We start from the raw sequence: 23588 nt of genomic DNA on the forward strand, positions 1-23588 counted from the left end.
ACCTCACCAGTGCTAAGAATGAAAACTAGCTGAATATAAGGGATACAAAGAATATTTTTTCTGTAATTTAAACCAATAATGCAAAACAAAACCCTGTGCTGTCTTAGAACTGCAGATGTGCTGTAAGAAATAATTCAGATAATTAAAGGTTCTTCTAAGTCACACAGAGATGGAATTAATTATAGAAACATAGCAGGTAAAGCTTTTAAAGGCCCAGTTGTTCCCTATAAGTCTATAAATCCCATAAAATGAACAATGTAGCATTTGAGGAATGTAATCTATAACTTTACAAAATACCTCATTGTGTTATAGAGCTGAAACAGTAAATAATGCATTTACTGCTGAAACAGTAAATGATAACCATTTTGCATTTTTTCTGTCTCTCTCTTCACTTTAGAGATGAAGAAGAAAAAGACACATTTAAAATTTTAGTTGCTACAGACATTCACCTTGGGTATTTGGAGAAGGATGCTTCCCGTGGAAATGATACTTTTGTAACTTTTGATGAAATATTGAACCTTGCTCAAGATAATGAGGCAAGCCACTTTGAAATCACTTAACAAAACTACCACTGAAAGGTCACATATTTCCTAGAAATTATTGTTAGGACATTAATTGCATATTAGACAAATATTGGCATCCATGGCATTGTGAAAGGAGAACCAACTTGAGCCAATTATACAGTCAGTGAGGACTGGGGCAGTAATGAAAAATTAACCATGGCAGGTTGTAATTTATATTTGTATACCACCTAGAATCTCTTGAGATCAGTTAATAATCTTATAAACAGATAAATAAAATTAGTTTTAAGATATGCAGGAATGTTGACTGTTCATAAGTCATTAATTGCAGATAGTGGAACAATTAAATTCACTGTTAAGTGAAGTTTTACAACATAACCATGTCTGAGTCCACTTTTTCGTCTTCAGTTCTTTTCTATTTTCAGTATAAGATGTACTTAATCTTACTTCTTTAATTAACTTAGTAACTTATTTTATAATGTTGGGCACTTCAGTGAGGACTGAAAATAAAACCTGCCAAATTCTAGAAAGGACTACTATCTGTTTTATTTTCTTCATATTTTTGAGCCATAGAAGGACCTCAGATGCAGTTAGGATTTAGAGGCATGGAAGATGCAGCATTTAGGATTCATAGGCCAAAAGGCATTTTGGAGTGGCTGCAAACCTAGTGCTTGCCTGCAGCTCCTTAAAGTAGCCATGTCTATTCCCAGGAAAAGGCACATTTGGTTAGTTGAACCAGTTTTAGAAATCTACTATCTTTTTGAGAAAAAATGAATACCTAATAGTAACATACCAAAAAAAATCTCTCTATAGGTGGACTTCATTTTATTAGGTGGAGATCTCTTTCATGAAAACAAGCCTTCCAGGAAAACACTATATACATGTTTTGAATTACTAAGAAAATATTGCATGGGTGACCGTCCTGTACAGTTTGAAATTCTGAGTGACCAGTCAGTTAATTTTGGCTTTAGCAAGTAAGTAAACTATACTAAATTCAGCTTTTTGTAAATAACTGATTGTAACTGAATTGCAGCTGTAACTGAACTGTGAATAACTTTCTTAAGAAAGTTAGATCCAGTTTGTCCTTTGTACTGATTTAGTGGTGCTTACTCTGGACAATGCTGTACTGTACACTTTAATTGTGGGTTGCATTATTATTGCACTTGGAGTTCTCTTGTTTAGTCTGCTTAATGGAGCTCTTGATTTTTGCCCTGAAGTTCTGCTGCACTGGCTTTGTAGCCTGCAAACAAAAACCCCTTCCATTCATGAAAGGAGCCAAAATGGGAGAAGTGCCTTTTTTTCTACTTCTCTGCCCCCTGTAGCTTTGCACTTCTCTTCCTATATGTACTAAACGATATCTCAAAGTTCCTGAGCAGCTTTTAAGTTCAAGGAGCAATCCGTAAAATATATCTCATCCCTGTTTTTCAAGCAGAGAATTTATGAAATGAATTCTATTCCATTCCTGAAATTTGTAAATTCAGTAGAAGAGAGTATATGTAGCACAGGGTTGAACTGTGGAATTCTTGGGGATCTCAGTTTGGTTGTTTGCTTGCAGACATTTCATTACCCAACTAGGTAACATAACCAGTATGAATGAGAGTGGGGTTTGCTGCCTAATTTAGTGGCAGAGCAAACCACTATATATATACAGGTAGCAAACCCCAAACTCTCTGTCACTGATTATGTTACCTAGTTTGGTAATAAAAGGTGTGTAACCAAACAACCAAGCTCAGGGAGCATCAAGAGCTTCATGATTCTGAATTCAGCCTATAAGGTTTATACGTAAAGAAAATACATTCCTCTACAGTTTAGCTGCATGTTGGAAATGATGATGCAGTAATATTTTTGCTTGCTTTAAACTTGTTGACCTGTCTAGGTTTCCATGGGTGAACTACCAAGATGAAAATCTCAACATTTCTATTCCAGTTTTTAGTATTCATGGCAACCATGATGATCCCACAGGGGTAAGAATGCTAAAGGGTGAAAGAAGACCAATAGCTTTATTAATTATGCTGGTAATTTTTTAGGAAGATAGCCAAGAGTATAAAAATTACAATCCATCAAAACTGTATTAAAATCTGTTAGTGAAATTAAGCATGAATTATCTTGTATTCTATATCAAGTGTTTGGTAGGCTACAGATAGATTTCTTAAACATGTTGTCAAGTTTATGTGGATTATGATTAAGAAAGCATAGAAGATAAACATAGTATTTGATGTAGTACATGGTTTATGTTCTAGCACAGGATAAAATATAACTTCCTGATAGTAAAAGCATATAAATATTTTTGTATAATTGACTTAGTCTCTTTAATAAATCCACCAGGTTTTTAAAATTAAACTTCTTTTACCATACTGTCTTTGCATATTTTACTTGTGAGGTGTTGTTAGTTTGGGGGAAAATACAGTAATTAGTTCCATTTCTGTTTTTTGTTCAGAGGTCATTTTAATCTGGTGAAGGAAAAGCAGATTAGAAGGTATTTGCAATGCCACTTTGCATAGCCTGCCATCACTTTTATGTTTTCCCTACTTTTGAGACATCAAAGACTTTTAGAGGCTATTTAATACAGGAAAAAAAACACATTTATTTGTCATCTATCATTTGTCTGAGAAACTGCAATAATAATATGCAAAGTATACTTTTTAATTTATGTATATGCACACATTCTGGTTTTAATGCTTTATGTGTTGTGGATTGAACAAAATTGATGTGTCACAAATTCCATCTTTGATATTCTTATACTCAATATCTACAGGCAGATGCTCTTTGTGCCTTGGATATTTTAAGTTGTGCAGGGCTTGTTAATCATTTTGGACGTTCACCATCTATGGAGAAAATACAAATTAGCCCTGTTTTGCTTCAGAAAGGAAATTCAAAGATTGCTCTTTATGGACTAGGTAAGATTTTTGCACATCTTTAATCTGGGCATGGTATTTTGGATATACAACTAGATCTCCAAAAATGGAAAAAAGAATAAAGACGTTGAATTGAATTTTTATTTTGTAATTTGAGGGTTAGAATTAGGAAGAGGAGCAGCAGGATTTGATCCATGTAAGATTGATTAGGTGCGTGAAAATATTTTATTTCAAACTATTTCAAGTGCAAAATTTTGTGAGATAACCCTTTCTGAGTGCAAAGCCTCAGAAAAAATCATGATTCCGGGTGGCTAATAACAGTTAAAAACACCATAAAAAGAAACTAGATCAGTAAAGACAACAACACACACACAATTAACAGCCAAGATAAAAACTAAACCATCAACAGCAAATCAACACAACCATTGCACAGGCTTTGCCACACAGCTGGATCCCCAAGCCCAGTTTATCTTTAAGGCCTTGCAGAAGGCTGACAGGGTCAGTCTAATCTCTGGGGGAATGATTTTCCAACAGAAAAGGCTTTCTTCATTTTGCAAGCTGACTGTTCGGCCGGCAAAAGATTGAACTTGCTTCAGGATGTATATCTGCAAGTAGCAAATTGCATAATGATTTCATATGTTATCTAAATACTAACCCTCACTACTCAATTGTGTAATTTTCTGCATGGTTGACCACTAAAAGCCCATTGCATTTTTCTCTTCTAGGATCTGTCCCCGATGAAAGGCTATATCGAATGTTTGTGAATAAACAAGTAACCATGTTGAGACCAAAAGAAGATGAAGACAGGTGGTTTAATCTGTTTGTGATTCATCAGAACAGGTACAGCTGCTGTTTAGTACGGCAAGAAATCCGAACTCTTTCCACTTGTTTCATTCCAATTTAAAATTAAATCACTGAAATCTTATTGTTCTTGGATGGCCAAACAAATATGAACTGCATTAATTAACTTGAGAAAAGCCAAATGAGGGAAAGGGAAGACAGACATTACATCAGCCCGTCCCACCCGATCATGCAGAGAGGCCATGCTCCGGACCCTGTCTGTAGGAGAATTTCATCTGGCGGGGTCCAGGAAGCATGCCTTCTCTGCAGTAGCTCCTGCCCTGTGGAACATGCTGCCCCCAGAGGTGAGATGGGCCCCATCGCTCCTGGCCTTTCGGCGGAGTCTGAAGACCTGGCTCTGCCGCCTCGCTTGGGGCGGGGAGGGGAACAGAGCTACATGGGGATGGCTGCTATAGACCACTCCTCCCACACTTGGACTGTTTTTAGATTCTTTCACCACTTGGACTTTTTATCTTTACTCTTATTTATATTATTTATTATTGTAATTCTATACTGTATATTTTATTATTGTTGTTTTAATCAATTGTTGTAAACCGCCCAGAGTCCCCCGATGGGAGGAGATGGGCGGGGACAAATTGGATAAATAAATAAACAAACAAATATTTCCAGCAATTTCAGAATTAGAGCAAGTTACTTCAGCTTTCCTTTGCTTTACAGACCTGTGAAGGTTGTAAATGCAAGGTTTGGTCGCAAAGTTACTTTTTCATCACTGTTGTAACTGTAAATGGTTGCTAAATGGGGCAGTTGCTAAATGAGGACTACCTGTAACTAAATTTTATAGGAACAGGAAGCAAATTACATTCCAGTAACAATCAAATTGATTATGGCTAAAACAGTTGCCCAACTGGGATACAGCTTGGCCCACACACAAACTTAAGGGCTTATGAAACCATTCAGATTTCCTTAGGACTTTGTTCAGTAACCCAAAATGTACCCCTAATGCAGTCTTGAGGCTTAAAGCTAACATGCCAAGGATTAAGGCCTAGGCCTGGACCAGGATTCTAATCTCAGGGCTCAGAATCATGTTTGACCCTACAGGTCTGTTGCCTCTGCTGTTGTCAGACAGCTACCAATCTCATTGGCACCATACCAGTATAGAAGAACTTTGCAGTCTTGGCCTCTCTCCTGAGTATTTAGGCCAATTAACCCTGGAGAAGGCTAAATCAATAGTAAAAGAATTAGGAACCTTGGTCGCCAAAATGATATCACCAGTGCTCCTGAATTCTATCACCAAATGTTAGATAGCTGCAAGCCCTCTACGTGGGGTACCTATACAGTCTAACCCTAAACAAATATAGATGGGCATTTTCCAGAGCCCGCTTTAATGCCCTTCCTTTAGCACTGCTGGCAGGAAGAATCCATGAGACTCCTTATTTACAGAGACATCTGGATCCTGAACCCATAGCCTGTCCTTAGTTATGTCATCCACCTTTGTTTGTTCTCATCTTTGCTTACTTGTACCCCAGGGATGATCTGTCTCTGGGGTTGAACAAGGCCATTGAGTCTGATAGGTGTCATAATTTTCAGTGTGGCAAACCAATTTTAGAATGAGAACAGCAAACTAATTTTACATGTTTTGAGGCTTAGGTGGGATTGTAGCTATAGATACGGGAATCTAACATTTTATTTTAAATCAATTTTATTTATGGCCAAAATCCCAAAAGCAAGTTACAAATATAATCTGAACTTGGCATTAGATAAAACAGTTTAACAAATAAGATATTTAATAAATATTATATAATACACTTAAAACACCTACGTGAGGCACTAGTTAGGTATTGCCAAGAAAATCAATTACAAAGTGACTATGATAAAACTAAAATTCTGGTTTTTGGAAAAAAAGTTAAAAAGTACATCTGGAAAATTCAAGATCATATAATAACACATGTAGAGAATTTTAGTTATCTGGGCATTTTATTTAACCATGCTCTAACCTGGGAACATCATTGCAAGGCAGTACTTCTGAAAGCAAAATCTACCATGATGGCCTTACTTCAATATTTTTACTCAAAAGGAGGAAGATTTGTTTCTGCAGCAACATTTTCTTTTGCCTTCTCTTGCATTTTGATAGCTAATAGTCATGTCTGGAACAGTGAGAATGTGATAACAGATGCCATATTTAAAATTGGGTACTTCAGTTTTATTGTTTGCAAAATACTGTTTTCATTTTTTGCTGTTGTGTTTGTTTTCTTTGGCACAGGAGTAAACACGGCGCCACAAACTATATTCCAGAACAGTTTCTAGATGATTTCATTGATCTTGTGATTTGGGGTCATGAGCATGAATGTAAAATATCTCCAACCAGAAATGAGCAACAACTTTTCTATGTTTCTCAGCCAGGAAGTTCGGTGGTTACTTCTTTGTCACCAGGGGAAGCTGCCAGAAAGTATGTTCTTATGTTTTTCAGTAATTTGCATTGTATATTCAGTAAAAATGTATGGGAGCCTTTTTGCTTGTCTATACCCTATGAGCATGTCCTTAAGATGAAACACCGTGTCCCTTTCATTCTTGACGAATCTCAGAATGATGAGTTTTGCTTCCTTCTGAACATCTTGGTTCTATTGTCCTTACCAGAAGGATAATTCAAAGCAAATCTGAAAGCAGTGTCTCTGGGACAGATGGCATTCTCCATTGTCACAATATTGAAGCCACCCTGACTAATTAGTAACTTACCTAAGGGCTAGTAACTTACTTACTACACTGATTCCCCAAATGTAGTATAGTTCTTGGTCTTAAAATGTTGCATGCTAACTGACAGATTCATTGGAAAGGAGAAAGCTTTATCTACCGAGTGTCTCCTAGTTGACTGACCATTCAAGAATAGATTTAGACTGATAAAAAGCAGTATAGCCAGAAAGACTTGCCTAAAAAGCAATGCTTCCCAAGAACCTTCCTCACTGATGCCACTAGTAAATTCTAAAAAATAGAAACCCATCTGCTAAAAATAATCCCTGTGCCATGAATTGCATGGAATCTGAGTTTTCAGAGTGAAACCTGGTAGGCAAAGAAACTAATTGTACATCTGGCTTCGCAACAGGCCACTCAGGGATTTGGGGATGTTCAGCAGATGCCTCTGTCTTCTAAATTTGGGAAGCAGACTTAACCACAGTTTTTCTCTCCTCAAGAAACTGTGGAAGAGAAGATGAATTGCAGAAATCTCTCTCATATCTAGTTCTGTTTTTACCCGGGAAAGTTATATCCTTATACGCTCTTTATAATTGATGCAGCAGCTCACTGGGTGGCTTTGGAGAAGGCCTTTTTCTCAGTTCAGTGTCTGTCCCAAGATCGTTAAGATAGTCAAAAGGGGGATAACAATATGGAAGTAGTCTTTATCTGCTTAGAGGATGGGCAGAATATAAATGTAAGCAACAAGCTAATTTACTTCTAGTTACAGTATTGAACACAAAAAGCCACATCAGTTGCACTGATATAATGCAGTTATAAGATGTAAGAGGGTTACTTCCATATACATTTATGTAAAGCTTAGGGCTGGCTTTTTGATGTCTATAGGTGGGAGTTCTTAGCCATGGACAGGGTTCCATTATTACTGTAATGGCTTTCTGCCAAGTTCTGTGAATATTCTGAAGTTCTGCTACACTGTCAAGATTTAAACAGCTTTGTTCAATGCCTCCCAGACATGTTGGCTTGCTGTGCATCAAAGACAAAAAAATGAAGATGCAGAAGATTCCTCTCCAGACCGTACGGCCTTTCTACATTGAAGACATTGTTTTGGCTGACCACCTGGACATCTTTCACCCAGACAACCCAAACGTTGCACAAGTAATACAAGATTTCTGCATGGAGAAGGTAACTTAAAAAAAATAAATTGTATACAGGTCTCGGTATTGCGCTCAGTATAGGATTGGATGTTGCGCTAGGTAGAAGTCAGTGTCAGGTAAGTGGAGTTCTTCTTAAACAAAAGGATTTTTCTTCATTGGCTTCCACGTTTCATTGTTCTGCACTTGCACACACATGGACACACACATTGTTATGATCACAAATACCAATGGGGGACAACTTTTTCAGCTGAGGGCTTGCGATGCAGGACAATCACCTTTTTCTTTTTTTTTAACTGAGTTAAGCTTATTTTAAGGGTCATGTTACAATTTTTTGTATTTTATACTTCAAAATGGCAGAAATGCGGCTGCCAATTTTTGGCAGTTGCTGCTGTCAAGGTTCTGTGAGACTCGAAAAAGAGTTTTTGAGACTGTGTTTAGCCTGGGGGTTGTAGATTGCATACTGCTGTTAATAGTTTCTACTGTTGTTGTTTATTCGTTCAGTTGCTTCCGACTCTTCGTGACTTCATGGACCAGCCCACGCCAGAGTTTCCTGTCGGTCGTCAACACCCCCAGCTCCCCCAGGGACGAGTCCGTCACCTCTAGAATATCATCCATCCATCTTGCCCTTGGTCGGCCCCTCTTCCTTTTGCCCTCCACTCTCCCTAGCATCAGCATCTTCTCCAGGGTGTCCTGTCTTCTCATTATGTGGCCAAAGTATTTCAGTTTGGCCTTTAATATCATTCCCTCAAGTGAGCGGTCTGGCTTTATTTCCTGGAGGATGGACTGGTTTGATCTTCTTGCAGTCCAAGGCACTCTCAGAATTTTCCTCCAACACCACAGTTCAAAAGCATCGATCTTCCTTCTCTCAGCCTTCCTTATGGTCCAGTTCTCGCAGCCACATGTTACTACGGGGAACACCATTGCTTTAACTATGCGGACCTTTGTTGTCAGTGTGATGTCTCTGCTCTTAACTATTTTATCGAGATTGGTCATTGCTCTTCTCCCAAGGATTAAGCGTCTTCTGATTTCCTGACTGCAGTCAGCATCTGCAGTAATCTTCGCACCTAGAAATACAAAGTCTTTCACTGCTTCTACATTTTCTCCCTCTATTTGCCAGTTATCGATCAAGCTGGTTGCCATAATCTTGGTTTTTTTTGAGGTTTAGCTGCAAGCCAGCTTTTGCACTTTCTTCTTTCACCTTCATCATAAGGCTCCTCAGTTCCTCTTTGCTTTCAGCCATCAAAGTGGTATCATCTGCATATCTGAGATTGTTAATGTTTCTTCCAGTGATTTTAACTCCAGCCTTGGATTCCTCAAGCCCAGCATGTCGCATGATGTGTTCTGCATACAAGTTGAATAGGTAGGGTGAGAGTATACGGCCCTGCCGTACTCCTTTCCCAATCTTAAACCAGTCTGTTGTTCCGTGGTCTGTTCTTACTGTTGCTACTTAGTCGTTATACAGATTCTTCAGGAGGCAGACAAGATGACTTGGTATCCCCATACCGCTAAGAACTTGCCACAATTTGTTATGGTCCACACAGTCAAAGGCTTTAGAATAGTCAATAAAACAGAAATAGATGTTTTTCTGAAACTCCCTGGCTTTTTCCATTATCCATCGGATATTGGCAATTTGGTCCCTAGTTCCTCTGCCTTTTCTAAACCCAGCTTGTACATCTGGCAATTCTCGCTCCATGAATTGCTGAAGTCTACCTTGCAGGATCTTGAGCATTGCCTTATTGGCATGTGAAGTGAGTGCCACGGTTCGATAGTTTGAACATTCTTTAGTGTTTCCCTTTTTTGGTATGGGGATGTAAGTTGATTTTTTCCAATCCGATGGCCATTCTTGTGTTTTCCAAATTTGCTGGCATATAGCATGCATTACCTTGACAGCATCATCTTGCAAGATTTTGAACAGTTCAGCTGGGATGCCGTCGTCTCCTGCTGCCTTGTCATTAGCAATGCTTCTTAAGGCCCATTCAACCTCACTCTTCAGGATGTCTGGCTCTAGCTCACTGACCACACTGTCAAAGCTATCCCTGATACTGTTATCCTTCCTATACAGGTCTTCTGTTTATTCTTGCAACCTTTTCTTGATCTCTTCTTCTTCTGTTAGGTCCTTGCCATCTTTGTTTTTGATCATACCCATTTTTGCCTGGAATTTACCTCCGATGTTTCTAATTTTCCAGAAGAGGTCTCTTGTCCTTCCTATTCTATTGTCTTCTTCCACGTCCACGCATTGTTTGTTTAAAAATAATTCCTTATCTCTTCTGGCTAACCTCTGGAATTTTGCATTTAATTGGGCATATCTCCCCCTATCACTGTTGCCTTTTGCTTTCCTTCTTTCTTGGGCTACTTCTAGTGTCTCAGCAGACAGCCATTTTGCCTTCTTGGTTTTCTCTTTCTTTGGGATGTATTTTGTTGCCGCCTCCTGAACAATGTTGCGAACTTCTGTCCATAGTTCTTCCGGGACCCTATCTACTAAGTCCAGTCCCTTAAATCGATTCTTCACCTCCACTGCATATTCCTTAGGAATATTAGTGAGCTCATATCTAGCTGATCTGTGGGTCTTCCCTAATCTCTTTAGTCTGATCCTAAATTGTGCAAGAAGAAGTTCGTGATCTGAACTACAGTCAGCTCCAGGCCTTGTTTTTACCGACTGTGTAGATGTCCGCCACCTTTGGCTGCAACGGATGTAGTCAATCTGATTTCGGTGTTGTCCATCTGGTGACGTCCACGTATAAAGCCGTCTCTTAGGTTGTTGGAAGAGAGTGTTTGTTATGCAGAGTGAATTGTCTTGGCAAAATTCTATCAGCCTATGTCTTGCTTCGTTTTGTTCTCCCAGGCCATGCTTACCTGTAATTCCAGGTGTCATTTGACTGCCCACCTTAGCATTCCAGTCTCCCGTGATGAAAATAACATCTCTTTTAGGCGTGTTGTCCAATAGGTGTTGCAGATCCTCATAGAACTGCTCTACTTCAGCTTCTTCAGCATCTGTGATTGGGGTGTATATTTGGATCACTAGATGGCTTGCCCTGAATTCGAATTGTGATCATTCTGTCGTTTTTTGGATTGTATCCAAGCACTGCTTTAGCCACTTTACGATTAATTATGAAGGCTACTCCATTTCTTCTGTGGTCCTCTTGTCCACAGTAGTAGATCTGGTGGTCATCTGATGTGAAGTGGCCCATTCCAGTCCATTTCAGTTCACTGACGCCCAAAATGTCTATCTTTAATCTTGACATCTCACCAATAACCACATCCAATTTGCCCTGGCTCATAGATCTTACATTCCAGGTTCCACTGGTGTGTTGATCCTTAGAACATCGGATTCGCCGTTCACCACCAGCACCGTCAGCCGCTAGCCGTCCTTTTGGCTTTGAGCTAGCTGCATCATCACGTCTGGGGCTAGTTGAACTCATCCTCTGTTCCTCCCCAGTAGCATTTTGACCATCTTCCGACCTGGGGGTCTCATCTTCCGATGGTATACCGACATATCTCTGGTTGTACTGATCCATTTAGTTTTCACGGCAAGAATACTGGGGTGGGTTGCCATTACCTTCCCCAGGGATCGCATTTAGTCTGACCTCTCTGTCATGACCTTCCCGTCTTGGGTGGCTCTTCACGGTTTAGCTCATGGCATCATTGAGGTGCTCAAGCTCCAGCACCACGACAAGGTAACGATCCTTTGCTGAAGATTTTCTATTGTAGGCCTTCTAAAACCTTTTGGCAACACTTCTCCTTTGCATTTCTCTGGGTGTAGACTAGATAGTTGGTAGACTTGCTGTCTGTTCCTACCAAATGAGAAGATGAGGGTCCAGTAAATAGAAGCAGGCTATGTCGCCTATATTAATGTTGCTGTGGCTTTCAGAGTATTACAAGAATAATGCATCCAATACTGTTCTGTGTTTGTTCGTACTATTTTAATTGGAAATCAATCTTGTAGCTTCTCAGTTACGTAGTTTTGACTTAAGTCCAATAGATATGTGCCAAAAGCAAAAAAGCTTTAAAAAAACTTTAAAAGTTGCTTGCTTTAATATATGTTATGCATATATTGGTACCTGGTAGAAGAACAGATGTTGCATTTAGCGAATTATGTCTCTTTCTTCAAGGTTGAAATGATGCTGGAAAACTCAGAAAGAGAACATCTTAGAAATCCGAAACAACCAGAGAAGCCTCTAATAAGATTACGAGTAAGAATGCGGTCCTTAAACCAGAAGCTTTCTACCTAGTGTTTCGTTTAAACTCACTTTCAAATGCAGTAATTTTTCAAGAATGGTTGGTTGGTTTTTAAACAATTCTTCATGTTTAATGTATCTTTTAAGGGATAGATTTTGCTTAATTAAGTAGCAGTAAAATATGCCTTAGAGATGAGGCTTGAGGACCTTACAGGTACTAGTTTTATAAGCTGCTTGGCTGTTTGGAGATGCATAATCATTAAAGTTGAATATATTTTCAGATGTGCCAGCTGTAGTACACGGTGTTCCTGTGCATTATTAACAGTAAATAGGATGTGCTATAATATTCATATGAACTTAGTGAAATATTCATAAATACATCAGACTCAACCGATGAATTTTTAATTATTTTCAGATGTCTAATTGCAAATTCCCACATCTCTCATACTTTATCTTATTTGATTTGAAGGTAGATTACAGTGGAGGCTTCGAACCTTTCAGCATAGTTCGTTTCAGCCAGAAATACATGGATAGGGTGGCTAATCCGAAAGATATCATACATTTTTTCAGGCGTCGGGAGCAAAAAGAGAAAAATGGTAAATGTTAAAAAAAAAAAAGTCTATGGTTTCCATTTTTTTTGTAGTAAGTATTGTCACTAGGAAAAATAATATCCATAAAAGATTGACTTTGCTCTGTGGAAAATTATTTCTTCTCACATTGATGTTATTTTAAAAAAGGTATATAATGTGCTCACCTCAGAAAAGGATTAGGGCCTTGTAAATCTGAGGGGAAAAAAATGCAGGGGTGGGGGTGGAGAATAAGTATAATGACCTATGAAATAGTTTTAATGCAACTTCAAAACTTTCTGACCAAAGTCATTAAAAAGAGAATCTATTTTTCATGTAGCGTAGTCCTCTAAGTGCATAATGATGTGAATTTATAAACATGATACTGAAAGCAAGATACTATCTTGCTCCCAATCGTTATTTCTAACTGGACCATCTGTTTAGCATGGGTTTTATTTAATTATTTGAAACATTAGTATAAATAGTGCTTCCAATTTAAAAGAAATATTGAATCAAATGGAAATTGATTCCTTTCAGAATAACTTGGACCAGAAAACATGTCTTTCTTTTTTTAAAAAGAATTTTATTAAGTTTCAAGACAAGGATAAAAGCTATGAAAAAACGAACTACAAAAAAGGAAAAAAGAACTAAAAAGGTGTGAAAACACAAGAGAATTTTTTTTCAAAATTACAGAAAGATGTGACTTCTGACTTTTAACAGCAAGGATATACAACAATTTCCATAATCTCTTTCTCAATATTAAACCAAAACCACATTATTGTATAAATCATTCCACTTCAGCACATTATAAAAATCACTAAGTACAGTTACTCCCCCCCTTATATTAAAATAAAGAAAAAACTTTCATATAGACCTCCTAAACAACTTCCCCCCAAAAGATAACACTTATTTAATTATTCCCTTCCTACTACTATTCTATACATTTCTGTCTACTATAATAAGAATCAAACTAAAAAGCACATAAATTGTCTGCCATTATAGTTAATAGTACAACAAATTTAATAATCTTAATTCTAATAAACCCAAAAAACAAAAACAATTCAAAACAGTAGCCTTACATCAAATCCTTAAAGCCATCCAAATGAACATTTTTTAATACCCTAATTATCTTAATCCAAATCCTTAAAAGCAAATAACATCACTCGAATCCTTAAAGCAATCTAGGTAAACATTCTTCAACCCTTATCCCACTTCAAAATAAACCAGAGCATTTACATATCCCCACAATGTGCACAGAGCTTTCCTCTTGAAAGAATCAAACAGCCCAACTGCCCCCCTCAAAAATTCCAACTTCTCCTCAAAAAACCTCCCACACATAATGAGCCCTTCGTTTTCATGGCATTCCACCAGGAAGTCAGTTTCACTTATTGCTTGCAGATCTCTCTCTCCATTAAATTTCTCCAAGTCCACTATCCAATCTTCATTCAGCATCTCAATAGAAGTCCCAATCTCACTCTTAGAAGAAACATTTCTGTCACTGTTGAATTCCTCAATTTCATCCATCACATCCCCAGCCTGATGGCACATATTTTCCATGATGTCCTGAATATCTTGCATAAAAGCTTGGTAGAAGTCAGAAGAAATCTGTTTAAAATCTTCCATGTCTCACACAGTAGATTATAATGCCCCCTAAGAGCTTAACCAGTGAAAGTCGAAGATATGGAAAAGTTCTGGAATGTATTTACACAAGCAAGAGTGAGATAGGCAGACAGTGCCCAAGGGAAAGTAGAAACAGAAAGCTGAAGGTTCAAATCAGCTGATTCAACATGTAGGAAAATGCTAATATCTTCAGATTTAATACAAAAATAATAACAGGAAGACAATTGTTTACTCTCTATCCTCCTTTATATTTGGAAGGAAAATGAAGTCCAAAACTTAAAAAAGAATTTTTTTAAAAAGTAATCCCAAAAATAACGATAAACACCAAGAGAGCCAGCTTCTCCTCACAGTAGAAAGCCTCTTTTAGGTTATGCATACTTAAAAAACAAAAAACAAAAAACAAAAACCATAAAGTGGGTGATTTAGAAATGGGGTGGCCAGTCTTAGTGTCCCTTTAAGGCTACAGCGCAGCTTGGAAAATGACGAGGTCCCTGCCTCACAGCTAGCTCTTACCAGTCGAACGCGAAACGCTGTTTGCAATCTTCTGGCTGTGAGCAGCCATCCGGAGGACAGATGGGATGATTCCAGCTGTTCTCCTTTACTTGGAGAACATTTCTGGGCTTCAGGAAAACCTGCCTGAGCCTGAAAAAAATTGCCGCGTTGTCAGCTCCGCCCACTAACCCCGCGGGCACAGCTGCTCTGTCCATTCCTCACTGGGAGACCCAGAAAACATGTCTTTCTTTTCATCCTTCTCCATCTTCTATGCAAAAGTTTCAAACAAGAATCCCATGATAGTCAAAGGGTTTTGTAATTCTGTAGAATTTGGAGAGGCTGCTCTGGGACTTAATTCCTAACAATCTAAGAATACAGTTTTACTTGTTCAGTTGTTGTTGTTTATTCATTTAGTCGCTTCCGACTCTTCGTGACTTCATGGACCAGCCCACGCCAGAGCTTCCTGTCGGTCGTCAACACCCCCAGCTCCCCCAGGGACGAGTCCGTCACCTCTAGAATATCATCCATCCATCTTGCCCTTGGTCGGCCCCTCTTCCTTTTGCCTTCCACTCTCCCTAGCATCAGCATCTTCTCCAGGGTGTCCTGTCTTCTCATTATGTGGCCAAAGTATTTCAGTTTGGCCTTTAATATCATTCCCTCAAGTGAGCAGTCTGGCTTGATTTCCTGGAGGATGGACTGGTTTGATCTTCTTGCAGTCCAAGGCACTCTCAGAATTTTCCTCCAACACCACAGTTCAAAAGCATCGATCTTCCTTCGCTCAGCCTTCCTTATGGTCCAGCTCTCGCAGCCATATGTTACTACAGGGAACACCATTGCTTTAACTATGCGGACCTTTGTTGTCAGTGTGATGTCTCTGCTCTTAACTATTTTATCGAGATTGGTCATTGCTCTTCTCCCAAGGATTAAGCGTCTTCTGATTTCCTGACTGCAGTCAGCATCTGCAGTAATCTTTGCACCTAGGAATACAAAGTCTTTCACTGCTTCTACATTTTCTCCCTCTATTTGCCAGTTATCAATCAAGCTGGTTGCCATAATCTTGGTTTTTTTGAGGTTTAGCTGCAAGCCAGCTTTTGCACTTTCTTCTTTCACCTTCATCATAAGGCTCCTCAGTTCCTCTTCACTTTCAGCCATCAAAGTGGTATCATCTGCATATCTGAGATTGTTAATGTTTCTTCCAGCGATTTTAACTCCAGCCTTGGATTCCTCAAGGCCAGCTTGTCGCATGATGTGTTCTGCATACAAGTTGAATCTCTTCTTCTTCTGTTAGGTCCTTGCCATCTTTGTTTTTGATCATACCCATTTTTGCCTGGAATTTACCTCCAATGTTTCTAATTTTCTGGAAGAGGTCTCTTGTCCTTCCTATTCTATTGTCTTCTTCCACTTCCGCGCATTGCTTGTTTAAAAATAATTCCTTATCTCTTCTGGCTAACCTCTGGAATTTTGCATTTAATTGGGCATATCTCCCCCTATCACTGTTGCCTTTTGCTTTCCTTCTTTCTTGGGCTACTTCTAGTGTCTCAGCAGACAGCCATTTTGCCTTCTTGGTTTTCTCTTTCTTTGGGATGTATTTTGTTGCCGCCTCCTGAACAATGCTGCCAACTTCTGTCCATAATTCTTCTGGGACCCTATCTCCTAAGTCCAGTCCCTTAAATCGATTCCTCACCTCCACTGCATATTCCTTAGGAATATTAGTGAGCTCATATCTAGCTGATCTGTGGGTCTTCCCTAATCTCTTTAGTCTGATCCTAAAGTGTGCAAGAAGAAGTTCATGATCTGAACTACAGTCAGCTCCAGGCCTTGTTTTTACCGACTGTACAGATGTCCGCCACCTTTGGCTGCAAAGGATGTAATCAATCTCATTTCGGTGTTGTCCATCTGGTGAAGTCCATGTATAAAGCTGTCTCTTAGGTTGTTGGAAGAGAGTGTTTGTTATGCAGAGTGACTTGTCTTGGCAAAATTCTATCAGCCTATGTCCTGCTTCATTTTGTTCTCCCAGGCCATACTTACCTGTAATTCGAGGTGTCATTTGACTGCCCACCTTAGCATTCCAGTCTCCTGTGATGAAAATAACATCTCTTTTAGGCGTGTTGTCCAGTAGGTGCTGCAGATCCTCATAGAACTGCTCTACTTCAGCTTCTTCAGCATTTGTGGTTGGGGCGTATATTTGGATCACTGTGATGTTAGATGGCTTGCCCTGAATTCGAATTGAGATCATTCTGTCGTTTTTTGGGTTGTATCCAAGCACTGCTTTAGCCACTTTACTATTAATTATGAAGGCTACTCCATTTCTTCTGTTGTCCTCTTGTCCACAGTAGTAGATCTGGTGGTCATTTGATGTGAAGTGGCCCATTCCAGTCCATTTCAGTTCACTGACGCCCAGGATGTCTATCTTTAATCTTGACATCTCACCAATAACCACATCCAATTTGCCCTGGCTCATAGATCTTACATTCCAGGTTCCAATGGTGTGTTGATCCTTAGAACATCGGATTCGCCGTTCACCACCAGCACCGTCGGCCGCTAGCCGTCCTTTCGGCTTTGAGCTAGCTGCGTCATCACGTCTGGGGCTAGTTGAGCTCATCCTCTGTTCCTCCCCAGTAGCATTTTGACCATCTTCCGACCTGGGGGTCTCATCTTCCGATGGTATACCGACATATCTCTGGTTGTACTGATCCATTTAGTCTTCACGGCAAGAATACTGGGGTGGGTTGCCATTACCTTCCCCAGGGATCGCATTTGGTCTGACCTCTCTGTCATGACCTTCCCGTCTTGGGTGGCCCTTCACGGTTTAGCTCATGGCATCATTGAGGTGCTCAAGCCCCAGCACCACGACAAGGTAACGATCCTTTGCTGAAGTACTTGTTCAGAACAAGCATTTATTAATTCAGAGTGTCTCACTTGGTATATCACTACAATGCAGAATCAAATTAATTTTATTTAACAAAGAACATCTTGCATATAACTGAACATGCAAAAAGTTGTAATGCTTATTATTCCTATTAACCATGCTGAAGACACTCAGAATGTAGATAAGAAACTCGTCTGTAAGATCAGTAGCTCTCCACTTCTTGATCAATAGATTTGTCTGCCTGTTGATCTCAGAAGTGAAGGAGCAGTCCTGTTTTGTTCCTCTCATCTTTTTTATATTCTCAAAACTTCGTTTGAGGCATATCACTTGCTCTCCATGGTTTTATTCCTTGACTTACTCTCCTGCTTCCCCCACTACATTATTTCTGTCATCTTCATGCTATCAGATATTTTTTTACACTGATTTTGGTCCTTCTTAAATCTCCCACTTCCGTGACCTATTTGTGACTGTGCATTTATTCTCCTTTTCCCTGTTCTGAGTTGCTGCTATTAATACCTTTTTCCATAAAAATAGCTGATTTGTTCTGATGATGTTCTTTTTCACAGTACCCCAGCCTATTTGATTTCTGTAGATTGTAATAGTCTTTTGTGATAAACTCTTATCCTTGCCTAAAATCACCTGGTAAGGCCCAGAATCCTTTTAACTACACCTTATGTTTAATTCATTGTCCTGTATTTAACATTCCTTTGAAAGATGTGTTCATATATGTAATTATGGTACTGTACATTTTCATTACAACTGATTCTAGCTCATGGATTGCATTCCTTTTGATAAAGAAATAGGAAGAATAATTATGTGCAAGGCATTCTTTTCTACTTATGCAAAATGGTGGGGTGTCTTTAGCACTACCAGCTTGCTAGTTCTTGTTTCATTGATGGTTTCAACATTATTACATCACCTTTTTCAAAGCACTTTTGCTTCTGAAGTAACTTAGATGACATTGAGAAATATGCCAAGGCCTTTAAAAAGGAGATTAATAATAGCTGGCAAACATTCTGTATTAAAGGTTTAATGAACCCCTATGAGGTTTGCTTAACAGTATATGGATCTCAAAAACATTCCTGATAATTTGAAATGAAATTGATCCAAAGAATGATAATTACAGTGATAAGTGTTTAAGAAAAAACATGACCAGAATCTGTATTAAAGGATGCTATAGAGACTTTTGTGTTTTTAATAGCCCTTTTAAAATTCAGTCCTTATTACTTTGAACAATTATCTTTGCTTTTTGAAGAAATGCAAATGAAAAGTTAAAACAAATGAATAATTTTTGAGGAAATAGTTAATGCTGTTCTGAGACTGAAGTTTCTTAATAATGCAATTAAAGCCATCAAGTAAAGACCCATGTACTCAATAACACTGAATACTGAAGGGAATATAAAGGTAGAAAATCTGTAGTAGGAACCAGTGTTATTTTTAATGGTGCTTTGTTTTACTGCTGAAAACCATTACTTATCTTTCCATCTGTATTTCTAAAATGCAGGACTTCCAGTTTTCCATGAAAAATCTATACTTGTTCAATACCCTTTTTACATTTCACTGAACTTTTAAAATAAAACATTATATATTTTCTGCGTGACTGTCAGATAACATACATATATAGATACACACACAGTACCTGATTTTTTAAACTCTTTAGCTATGCATTTTATCTTTTGATAGTAATTATTTAGAATAGTAAGCATTTTCTTAAAATGGATTTTGTATTTGTTTGGATTTTTTTAGAAGATGAAGTTAACTTTAGAAAACTGGTCCACAAGCCTACAGCTGAGGGAACAACTTTAGGAGTGGAGGACTTAGTAAAGCAGTATTTCCAAACAGCAGAGAAGGTAAACATATTTTTCCAGTATTTATGACTAAGTTTAAAAACAGTCATCAGACTAGGTTTCAACTCCATGATTGGAATTCTGTGATCGGAATTTTACATTTAAATTGTGGGCAGTTTGTGGTTTGATACTGCATTCAAACAATCTGGATATGAAACTTTTCAAAAATTATTTGGGGATTCTTGGTTTTTGTTTGGTTGTACATCTAGAATGCAGCCATACTACAGAAAGTGCAAACCATACCTTAATGTTGTATCTGGGCCAATGCAAACTAACTTTGATAGCATGTGCTCTTTTGTAGTTAAGTTGCAACAAAAGTTGTTGTACAAAAGTTGTAACTAAATCTTTAGTCACAGTAAAACTAATCTTGCCTGTGCTTGTTTCAAGCATATTTTCTTTTGTCTGGTTAGTATATAAAATTCTATAAAACTAACTTAAAGTGGCTGTTTGTTTATGTGTCCAAGAAAGTGCAGCTTTCTCTTCTGACCGAGCGGGGTATGGGGAAAGCCGTGCAAGAATTTGTGGACAAGGAGGAGAAAGACGCTATTGAAGAATTGGTGAAGATCCAGTTAGAAAAGACCCAACGATTTCTGAAGGAGCGGCATATAGATGCAGAAGAAGCAAAAATTGATGAAGAGGTTTGTATGGAATGATTTATTCTTCCTGGACATAAAGAATGGAATGTTACGAATGTCACATCACAACAAGAAAGATTAATGGACCGGCTGCGTCCACTTTTATCTGGGTTGCTTTCAGCTGCATTCAGGTGGTCAAATCCTTGTTTAATATAAAAGAATACACCTGAATTTCAGCTACTCTTTTTCCTCCCTTCTGTGTGAGCAAGGAAACAAGCTGCATTAAGCATGACTTCTTATTTCATCTGAATATATTCAGTGACTGTTCCATTTCAATACAGGTGCAGCGCTTCAGAGAATCGAGAAAAAAGAACATGGTGGAAGAGGATGAGGAAGTTTGCGAGGTAGGCTGAAAACTGAAAAGGAATCAGATGTTTACCTGACAGTGTGCTTCATTTCTCTCTCTAAAGAAATGTAGACAAAGTAGCTTCCTTTGTTTCAAATCAAACGTTACGCACTGTTTTGCTCTCACATTTTCCCCCTTTAAGACAACTGATTTATTCAGCAGTAAAAGTTTTCTTCCACCCCTTTGGTAATTCGATCACCAAATTATGATCATTTGCCACCCAGAGTCACTTGTTTGAGATAGGTGGCAATAGAGAATGAATAAATGAATGATTGATTGATTTTCCAGTCCATGCATGGAGAAATGTTTTCAAAGCTGAGTGAAACTCTCCTTTGTTTCTTAACATGCTTGCTTTCCTTACTCCCAGGCTATAAACAGGGCCAAGGCCAGGTCTCAGGAAACTGATTGTGCTTCCGTCATGAGTGATGAGGACCTCATGGACGTGGCCACCTCTGACCAAAGGGCCAATGATGAATCGGACGACTCTTTAGCTCCCAGCCGGGGTAGAAGGAGAGGTCGGGCAAGGGGCAGAGGAGGACAGAACATCTCAGCCAGGGGGGCATCTCGCCGAGGAAGAGGAGGCTAGTTTGTTTCCATCTTGTTGCAGTCGCTACAAAGCTGCTGTGGTTGATTGTTGGCTTATTCATCCATTCATTAGATTTACATGCAGATGCAGATGCTAAAGGCAATGTATATGCTACTCTGTCCATTGCAGTTCAGCACCTTAATCGCTGCATCCCAGTGGCTGCTGCTTTTTTCTGTCAAAACCGAGGCCTAAGAATAGTTGTGCCAGAGCAAATTGAAATCCTGCCCCAGAATAGCAGGCCAGATCCTTCTGCAAAATCCATCAGCAGAACTCGTTCGTATTCTCCAGCCTCTGGTTTCCAGAGACATGTGGCTGTGAGGACTGTTAAAGGATGCTACTTTCAAGCGATTTGTGCCCACAAAATTGGGAAAAATCCTTTCCTTGTGACCATAAAGAGCAAAGGGACAATTACAGTTACCTCCATACTAAACTGAAGGTACTGTATTCTCTACCTATTTTATAATCAGTCTGCTACTGCAATATGCTGACTTAATGTCTTGAAAGCAGCGTGAGAAATCAGAGGAGTGATTATTCTCCTCTGCCGCACATCCTGCAAATGTGTTCTCTCGGGTTCTGAAAAGCAGGAATTGTTCAGCTAATTTATGATTCCACCCACCCAGTCCAGCTGTTACCCAGAGAAACATGTAGGAAAGAATACCTATTGAGTAAAGGAAGGAAAGGCAAGGTCTGGAGAAGTGTATAATTAAAGAGGCCTGTGTGACCATTTGCTTCTCATAGAACACCACTCTGTGCCAAATGGCAATTTGCTTTTTTATGGCAAGCTGATTTTTAAAGGAAGGAAGCAAGCGACCCTTTTGGATTCCATGGATTCAAACAGCTTTTGGGATTAGAGCCTTTAGAACTATATTTTTCAGTTTCTAGCTTGCCAGAAAGCTTACCTTTACCTTTATAAAATAAACTATGGTATAGTGCCACACTTAAACTCATCTATAGTAGCCTGAAAGTGAGAGATTAGACCTTGTCATCTACCAGAATCTGTCCACTCCAGTGGCTCTTGGGGAACAGTTGTTATCCAGGAGGGTACTTATATGTGGTCTCAGTAAAAAAACAGTTGTTGGCTTTTAATGGCCAAAATCTCAGGATATGACCAAATCTTAGATGATTTTGAATTTAGGCTGCTTTATTTTTAAAATTAAAACAAAATTATTTTCATAAAATGAAATAAATAATTTTGAAGGCCAGTGATTCTATGTAAGTGGGTACATGCTTGCTAGGTGTCTGCAGGCACCATGTTGCCAATCCTGTGTTGGTCCTTAAAAGATGTTGCTGTCTGCATAAACCAGTTTGGGAACACTGCCATAAAAGCTTAGTAATTGGTGAAGAAGTCAGAAAGCGTAAACTCCTGACACTCTGTTGTATTATTTACACAGGAAATACTGGCCGTGATCAGACAAGCAGCAGCAGACCATATATGCCTGTAACGACTCCTACAAAAAATATGTTGATTTGGGATGGTAGGTTCAAAATGGAGATGAACTCCCTCCGTTGCATGGATACCCTTCTTTAAAATAATGTTTACATTTTTATAATACCCAAAGGAAACAGCCAACTTAGTATGTCTTTGACTTGCTATTTTCAGAGAGATATGATAGGGATCCTTCACTGCAGCAAACAACTTTTACTTATATGGTGAACATCATTACTGACTTGAAAATAAGCCCCTTATTTTGAAATGGGAATTAAATTGTGTCTTTGGTCTAATCGTTGTTCACAACAAATCACTGCTCCTTTTGTAGAGCTAATAATTCTGAATCGTGGCCCTTGCATCAAGAGATGTTGGTATTGCTGTCTACAAAATATTGGATGCCACCAATTAAGGCCTCTTTGCCCTTCAGCATCTTGCTTTACATACCCTGTAAAGAGATTTAGCTGCCCTCTGGCAAATTATCAAAAAGCAGAAGTAGCTGAAAATACCTTCATTTTTTAGAAATTGGTTTATTTAAATGAAGGTTGTGGAAATATCTCAGAGATCCTTCTTCCATTATAGCTGAAATATACAAGTTTGTCCAATTCAAGATACTTCACATGGACGAATAGCTTAGACTTTTCAAGCCACAGATTTAAAAACTATGATAGTGTGGGTAGAAATATATTGGATAAGACTAATACTACTGCGCAGCTCCACTGCCAACCTTAAAGCTAATTAGGATTCAATATCAAATAGATTTCAGAAATCAGGCTTACATATCCTTGTTAACAGCAAACTCCAGTTAACCTTAACTGTGTTTATACTTTGGATCAGCATACATTTTAACCATGGATAAGCAATTGCATTTATTTTACTAATTAACTTTAAATATTCAGAACCTATCCATCACCCAGAAAAATTTGCAACTTACAGTCCCATATAAACACATTGAGTATCTATAAAGATTTAAAAGAAAAATAATGGGATAATCATACTTTTCACTTTTC

The 23588-nt window shown here is 38.6% G+C and overlaps 1 protein-coding gene across 1 annotated transcript in view; it reads left to right on the forward strand.

Moving 5' to 3' along the window:
- MRE11 (MRE11 homolog, double strand break repair nuclease) overlaps nucleotides 1-23588 on the forward strand; it is a 32725-nt gene that overhangs the window by 1946 nt on the left and 7191 nt on the right. Inside the window, exons 3-16 of the mRNA XM_063305876.1 lie at nucleotides 398-536; nucleotides 1335-1495; nucleotides 2398-2485; nucleotides 3277-3418; nucleotides 4102-4216; nucleotides 6438-6623; nucleotides 7873-8044; nucleotides 12126-12206; nucleotides 12661-12787; nucleotides 19485-19588; nucleotides 20050-20223; nucleotides 20502-20564; nucleotides 20934-21147; nucleotides 22544-22627. Of these exons, the coding sequence (XP_063161946.1) occupies nucleotides 398-536; nucleotides 1335-1495; nucleotides 2398-2485; nucleotides 3277-3418; nucleotides 4102-4216; nucleotides 6438-6623; nucleotides 7873-8044; nucleotides 12126-12206; nucleotides 12661-12787; nucleotides 19485-19588; nucleotides 20050-20223; nucleotides 20502-20564; nucleotides 20934-21147; nucleotides 22544-22627 (1850 nt within the window). The remainder of the gene's footprint in view (nucleotides 1-397; nucleotides 537-1334; nucleotides 1496-2397; nucleotides 2486-3276; nucleotides 3419-4101; nucleotides 4217-6437; nucleotides 6624-7872; nucleotides 8045-12125; nucleotides 12207-12660; nucleotides 12788-19484; nucleotides 19589-20049; nucleotides 20224-20501; nucleotides 20565-20933; nucleotides 21148-22543; nucleotides 22628-23588) is intronic.

The sequence above is a fragment of the Candoia aspera genome, chromosome 5 (assembly GCF_035149785.1).
Source record: "Candoia aspera isolate rCanAsp1 chromosome 5, rCanAsp1.hap2, whole genome shotgun sequence".
Classification (NCBI taxonomy): domain Eukaryota; kingdom Metazoa; phylum Chordata; class Lepidosauria; order Squamata; family Boidae; genus Candoia; species Candoia aspera.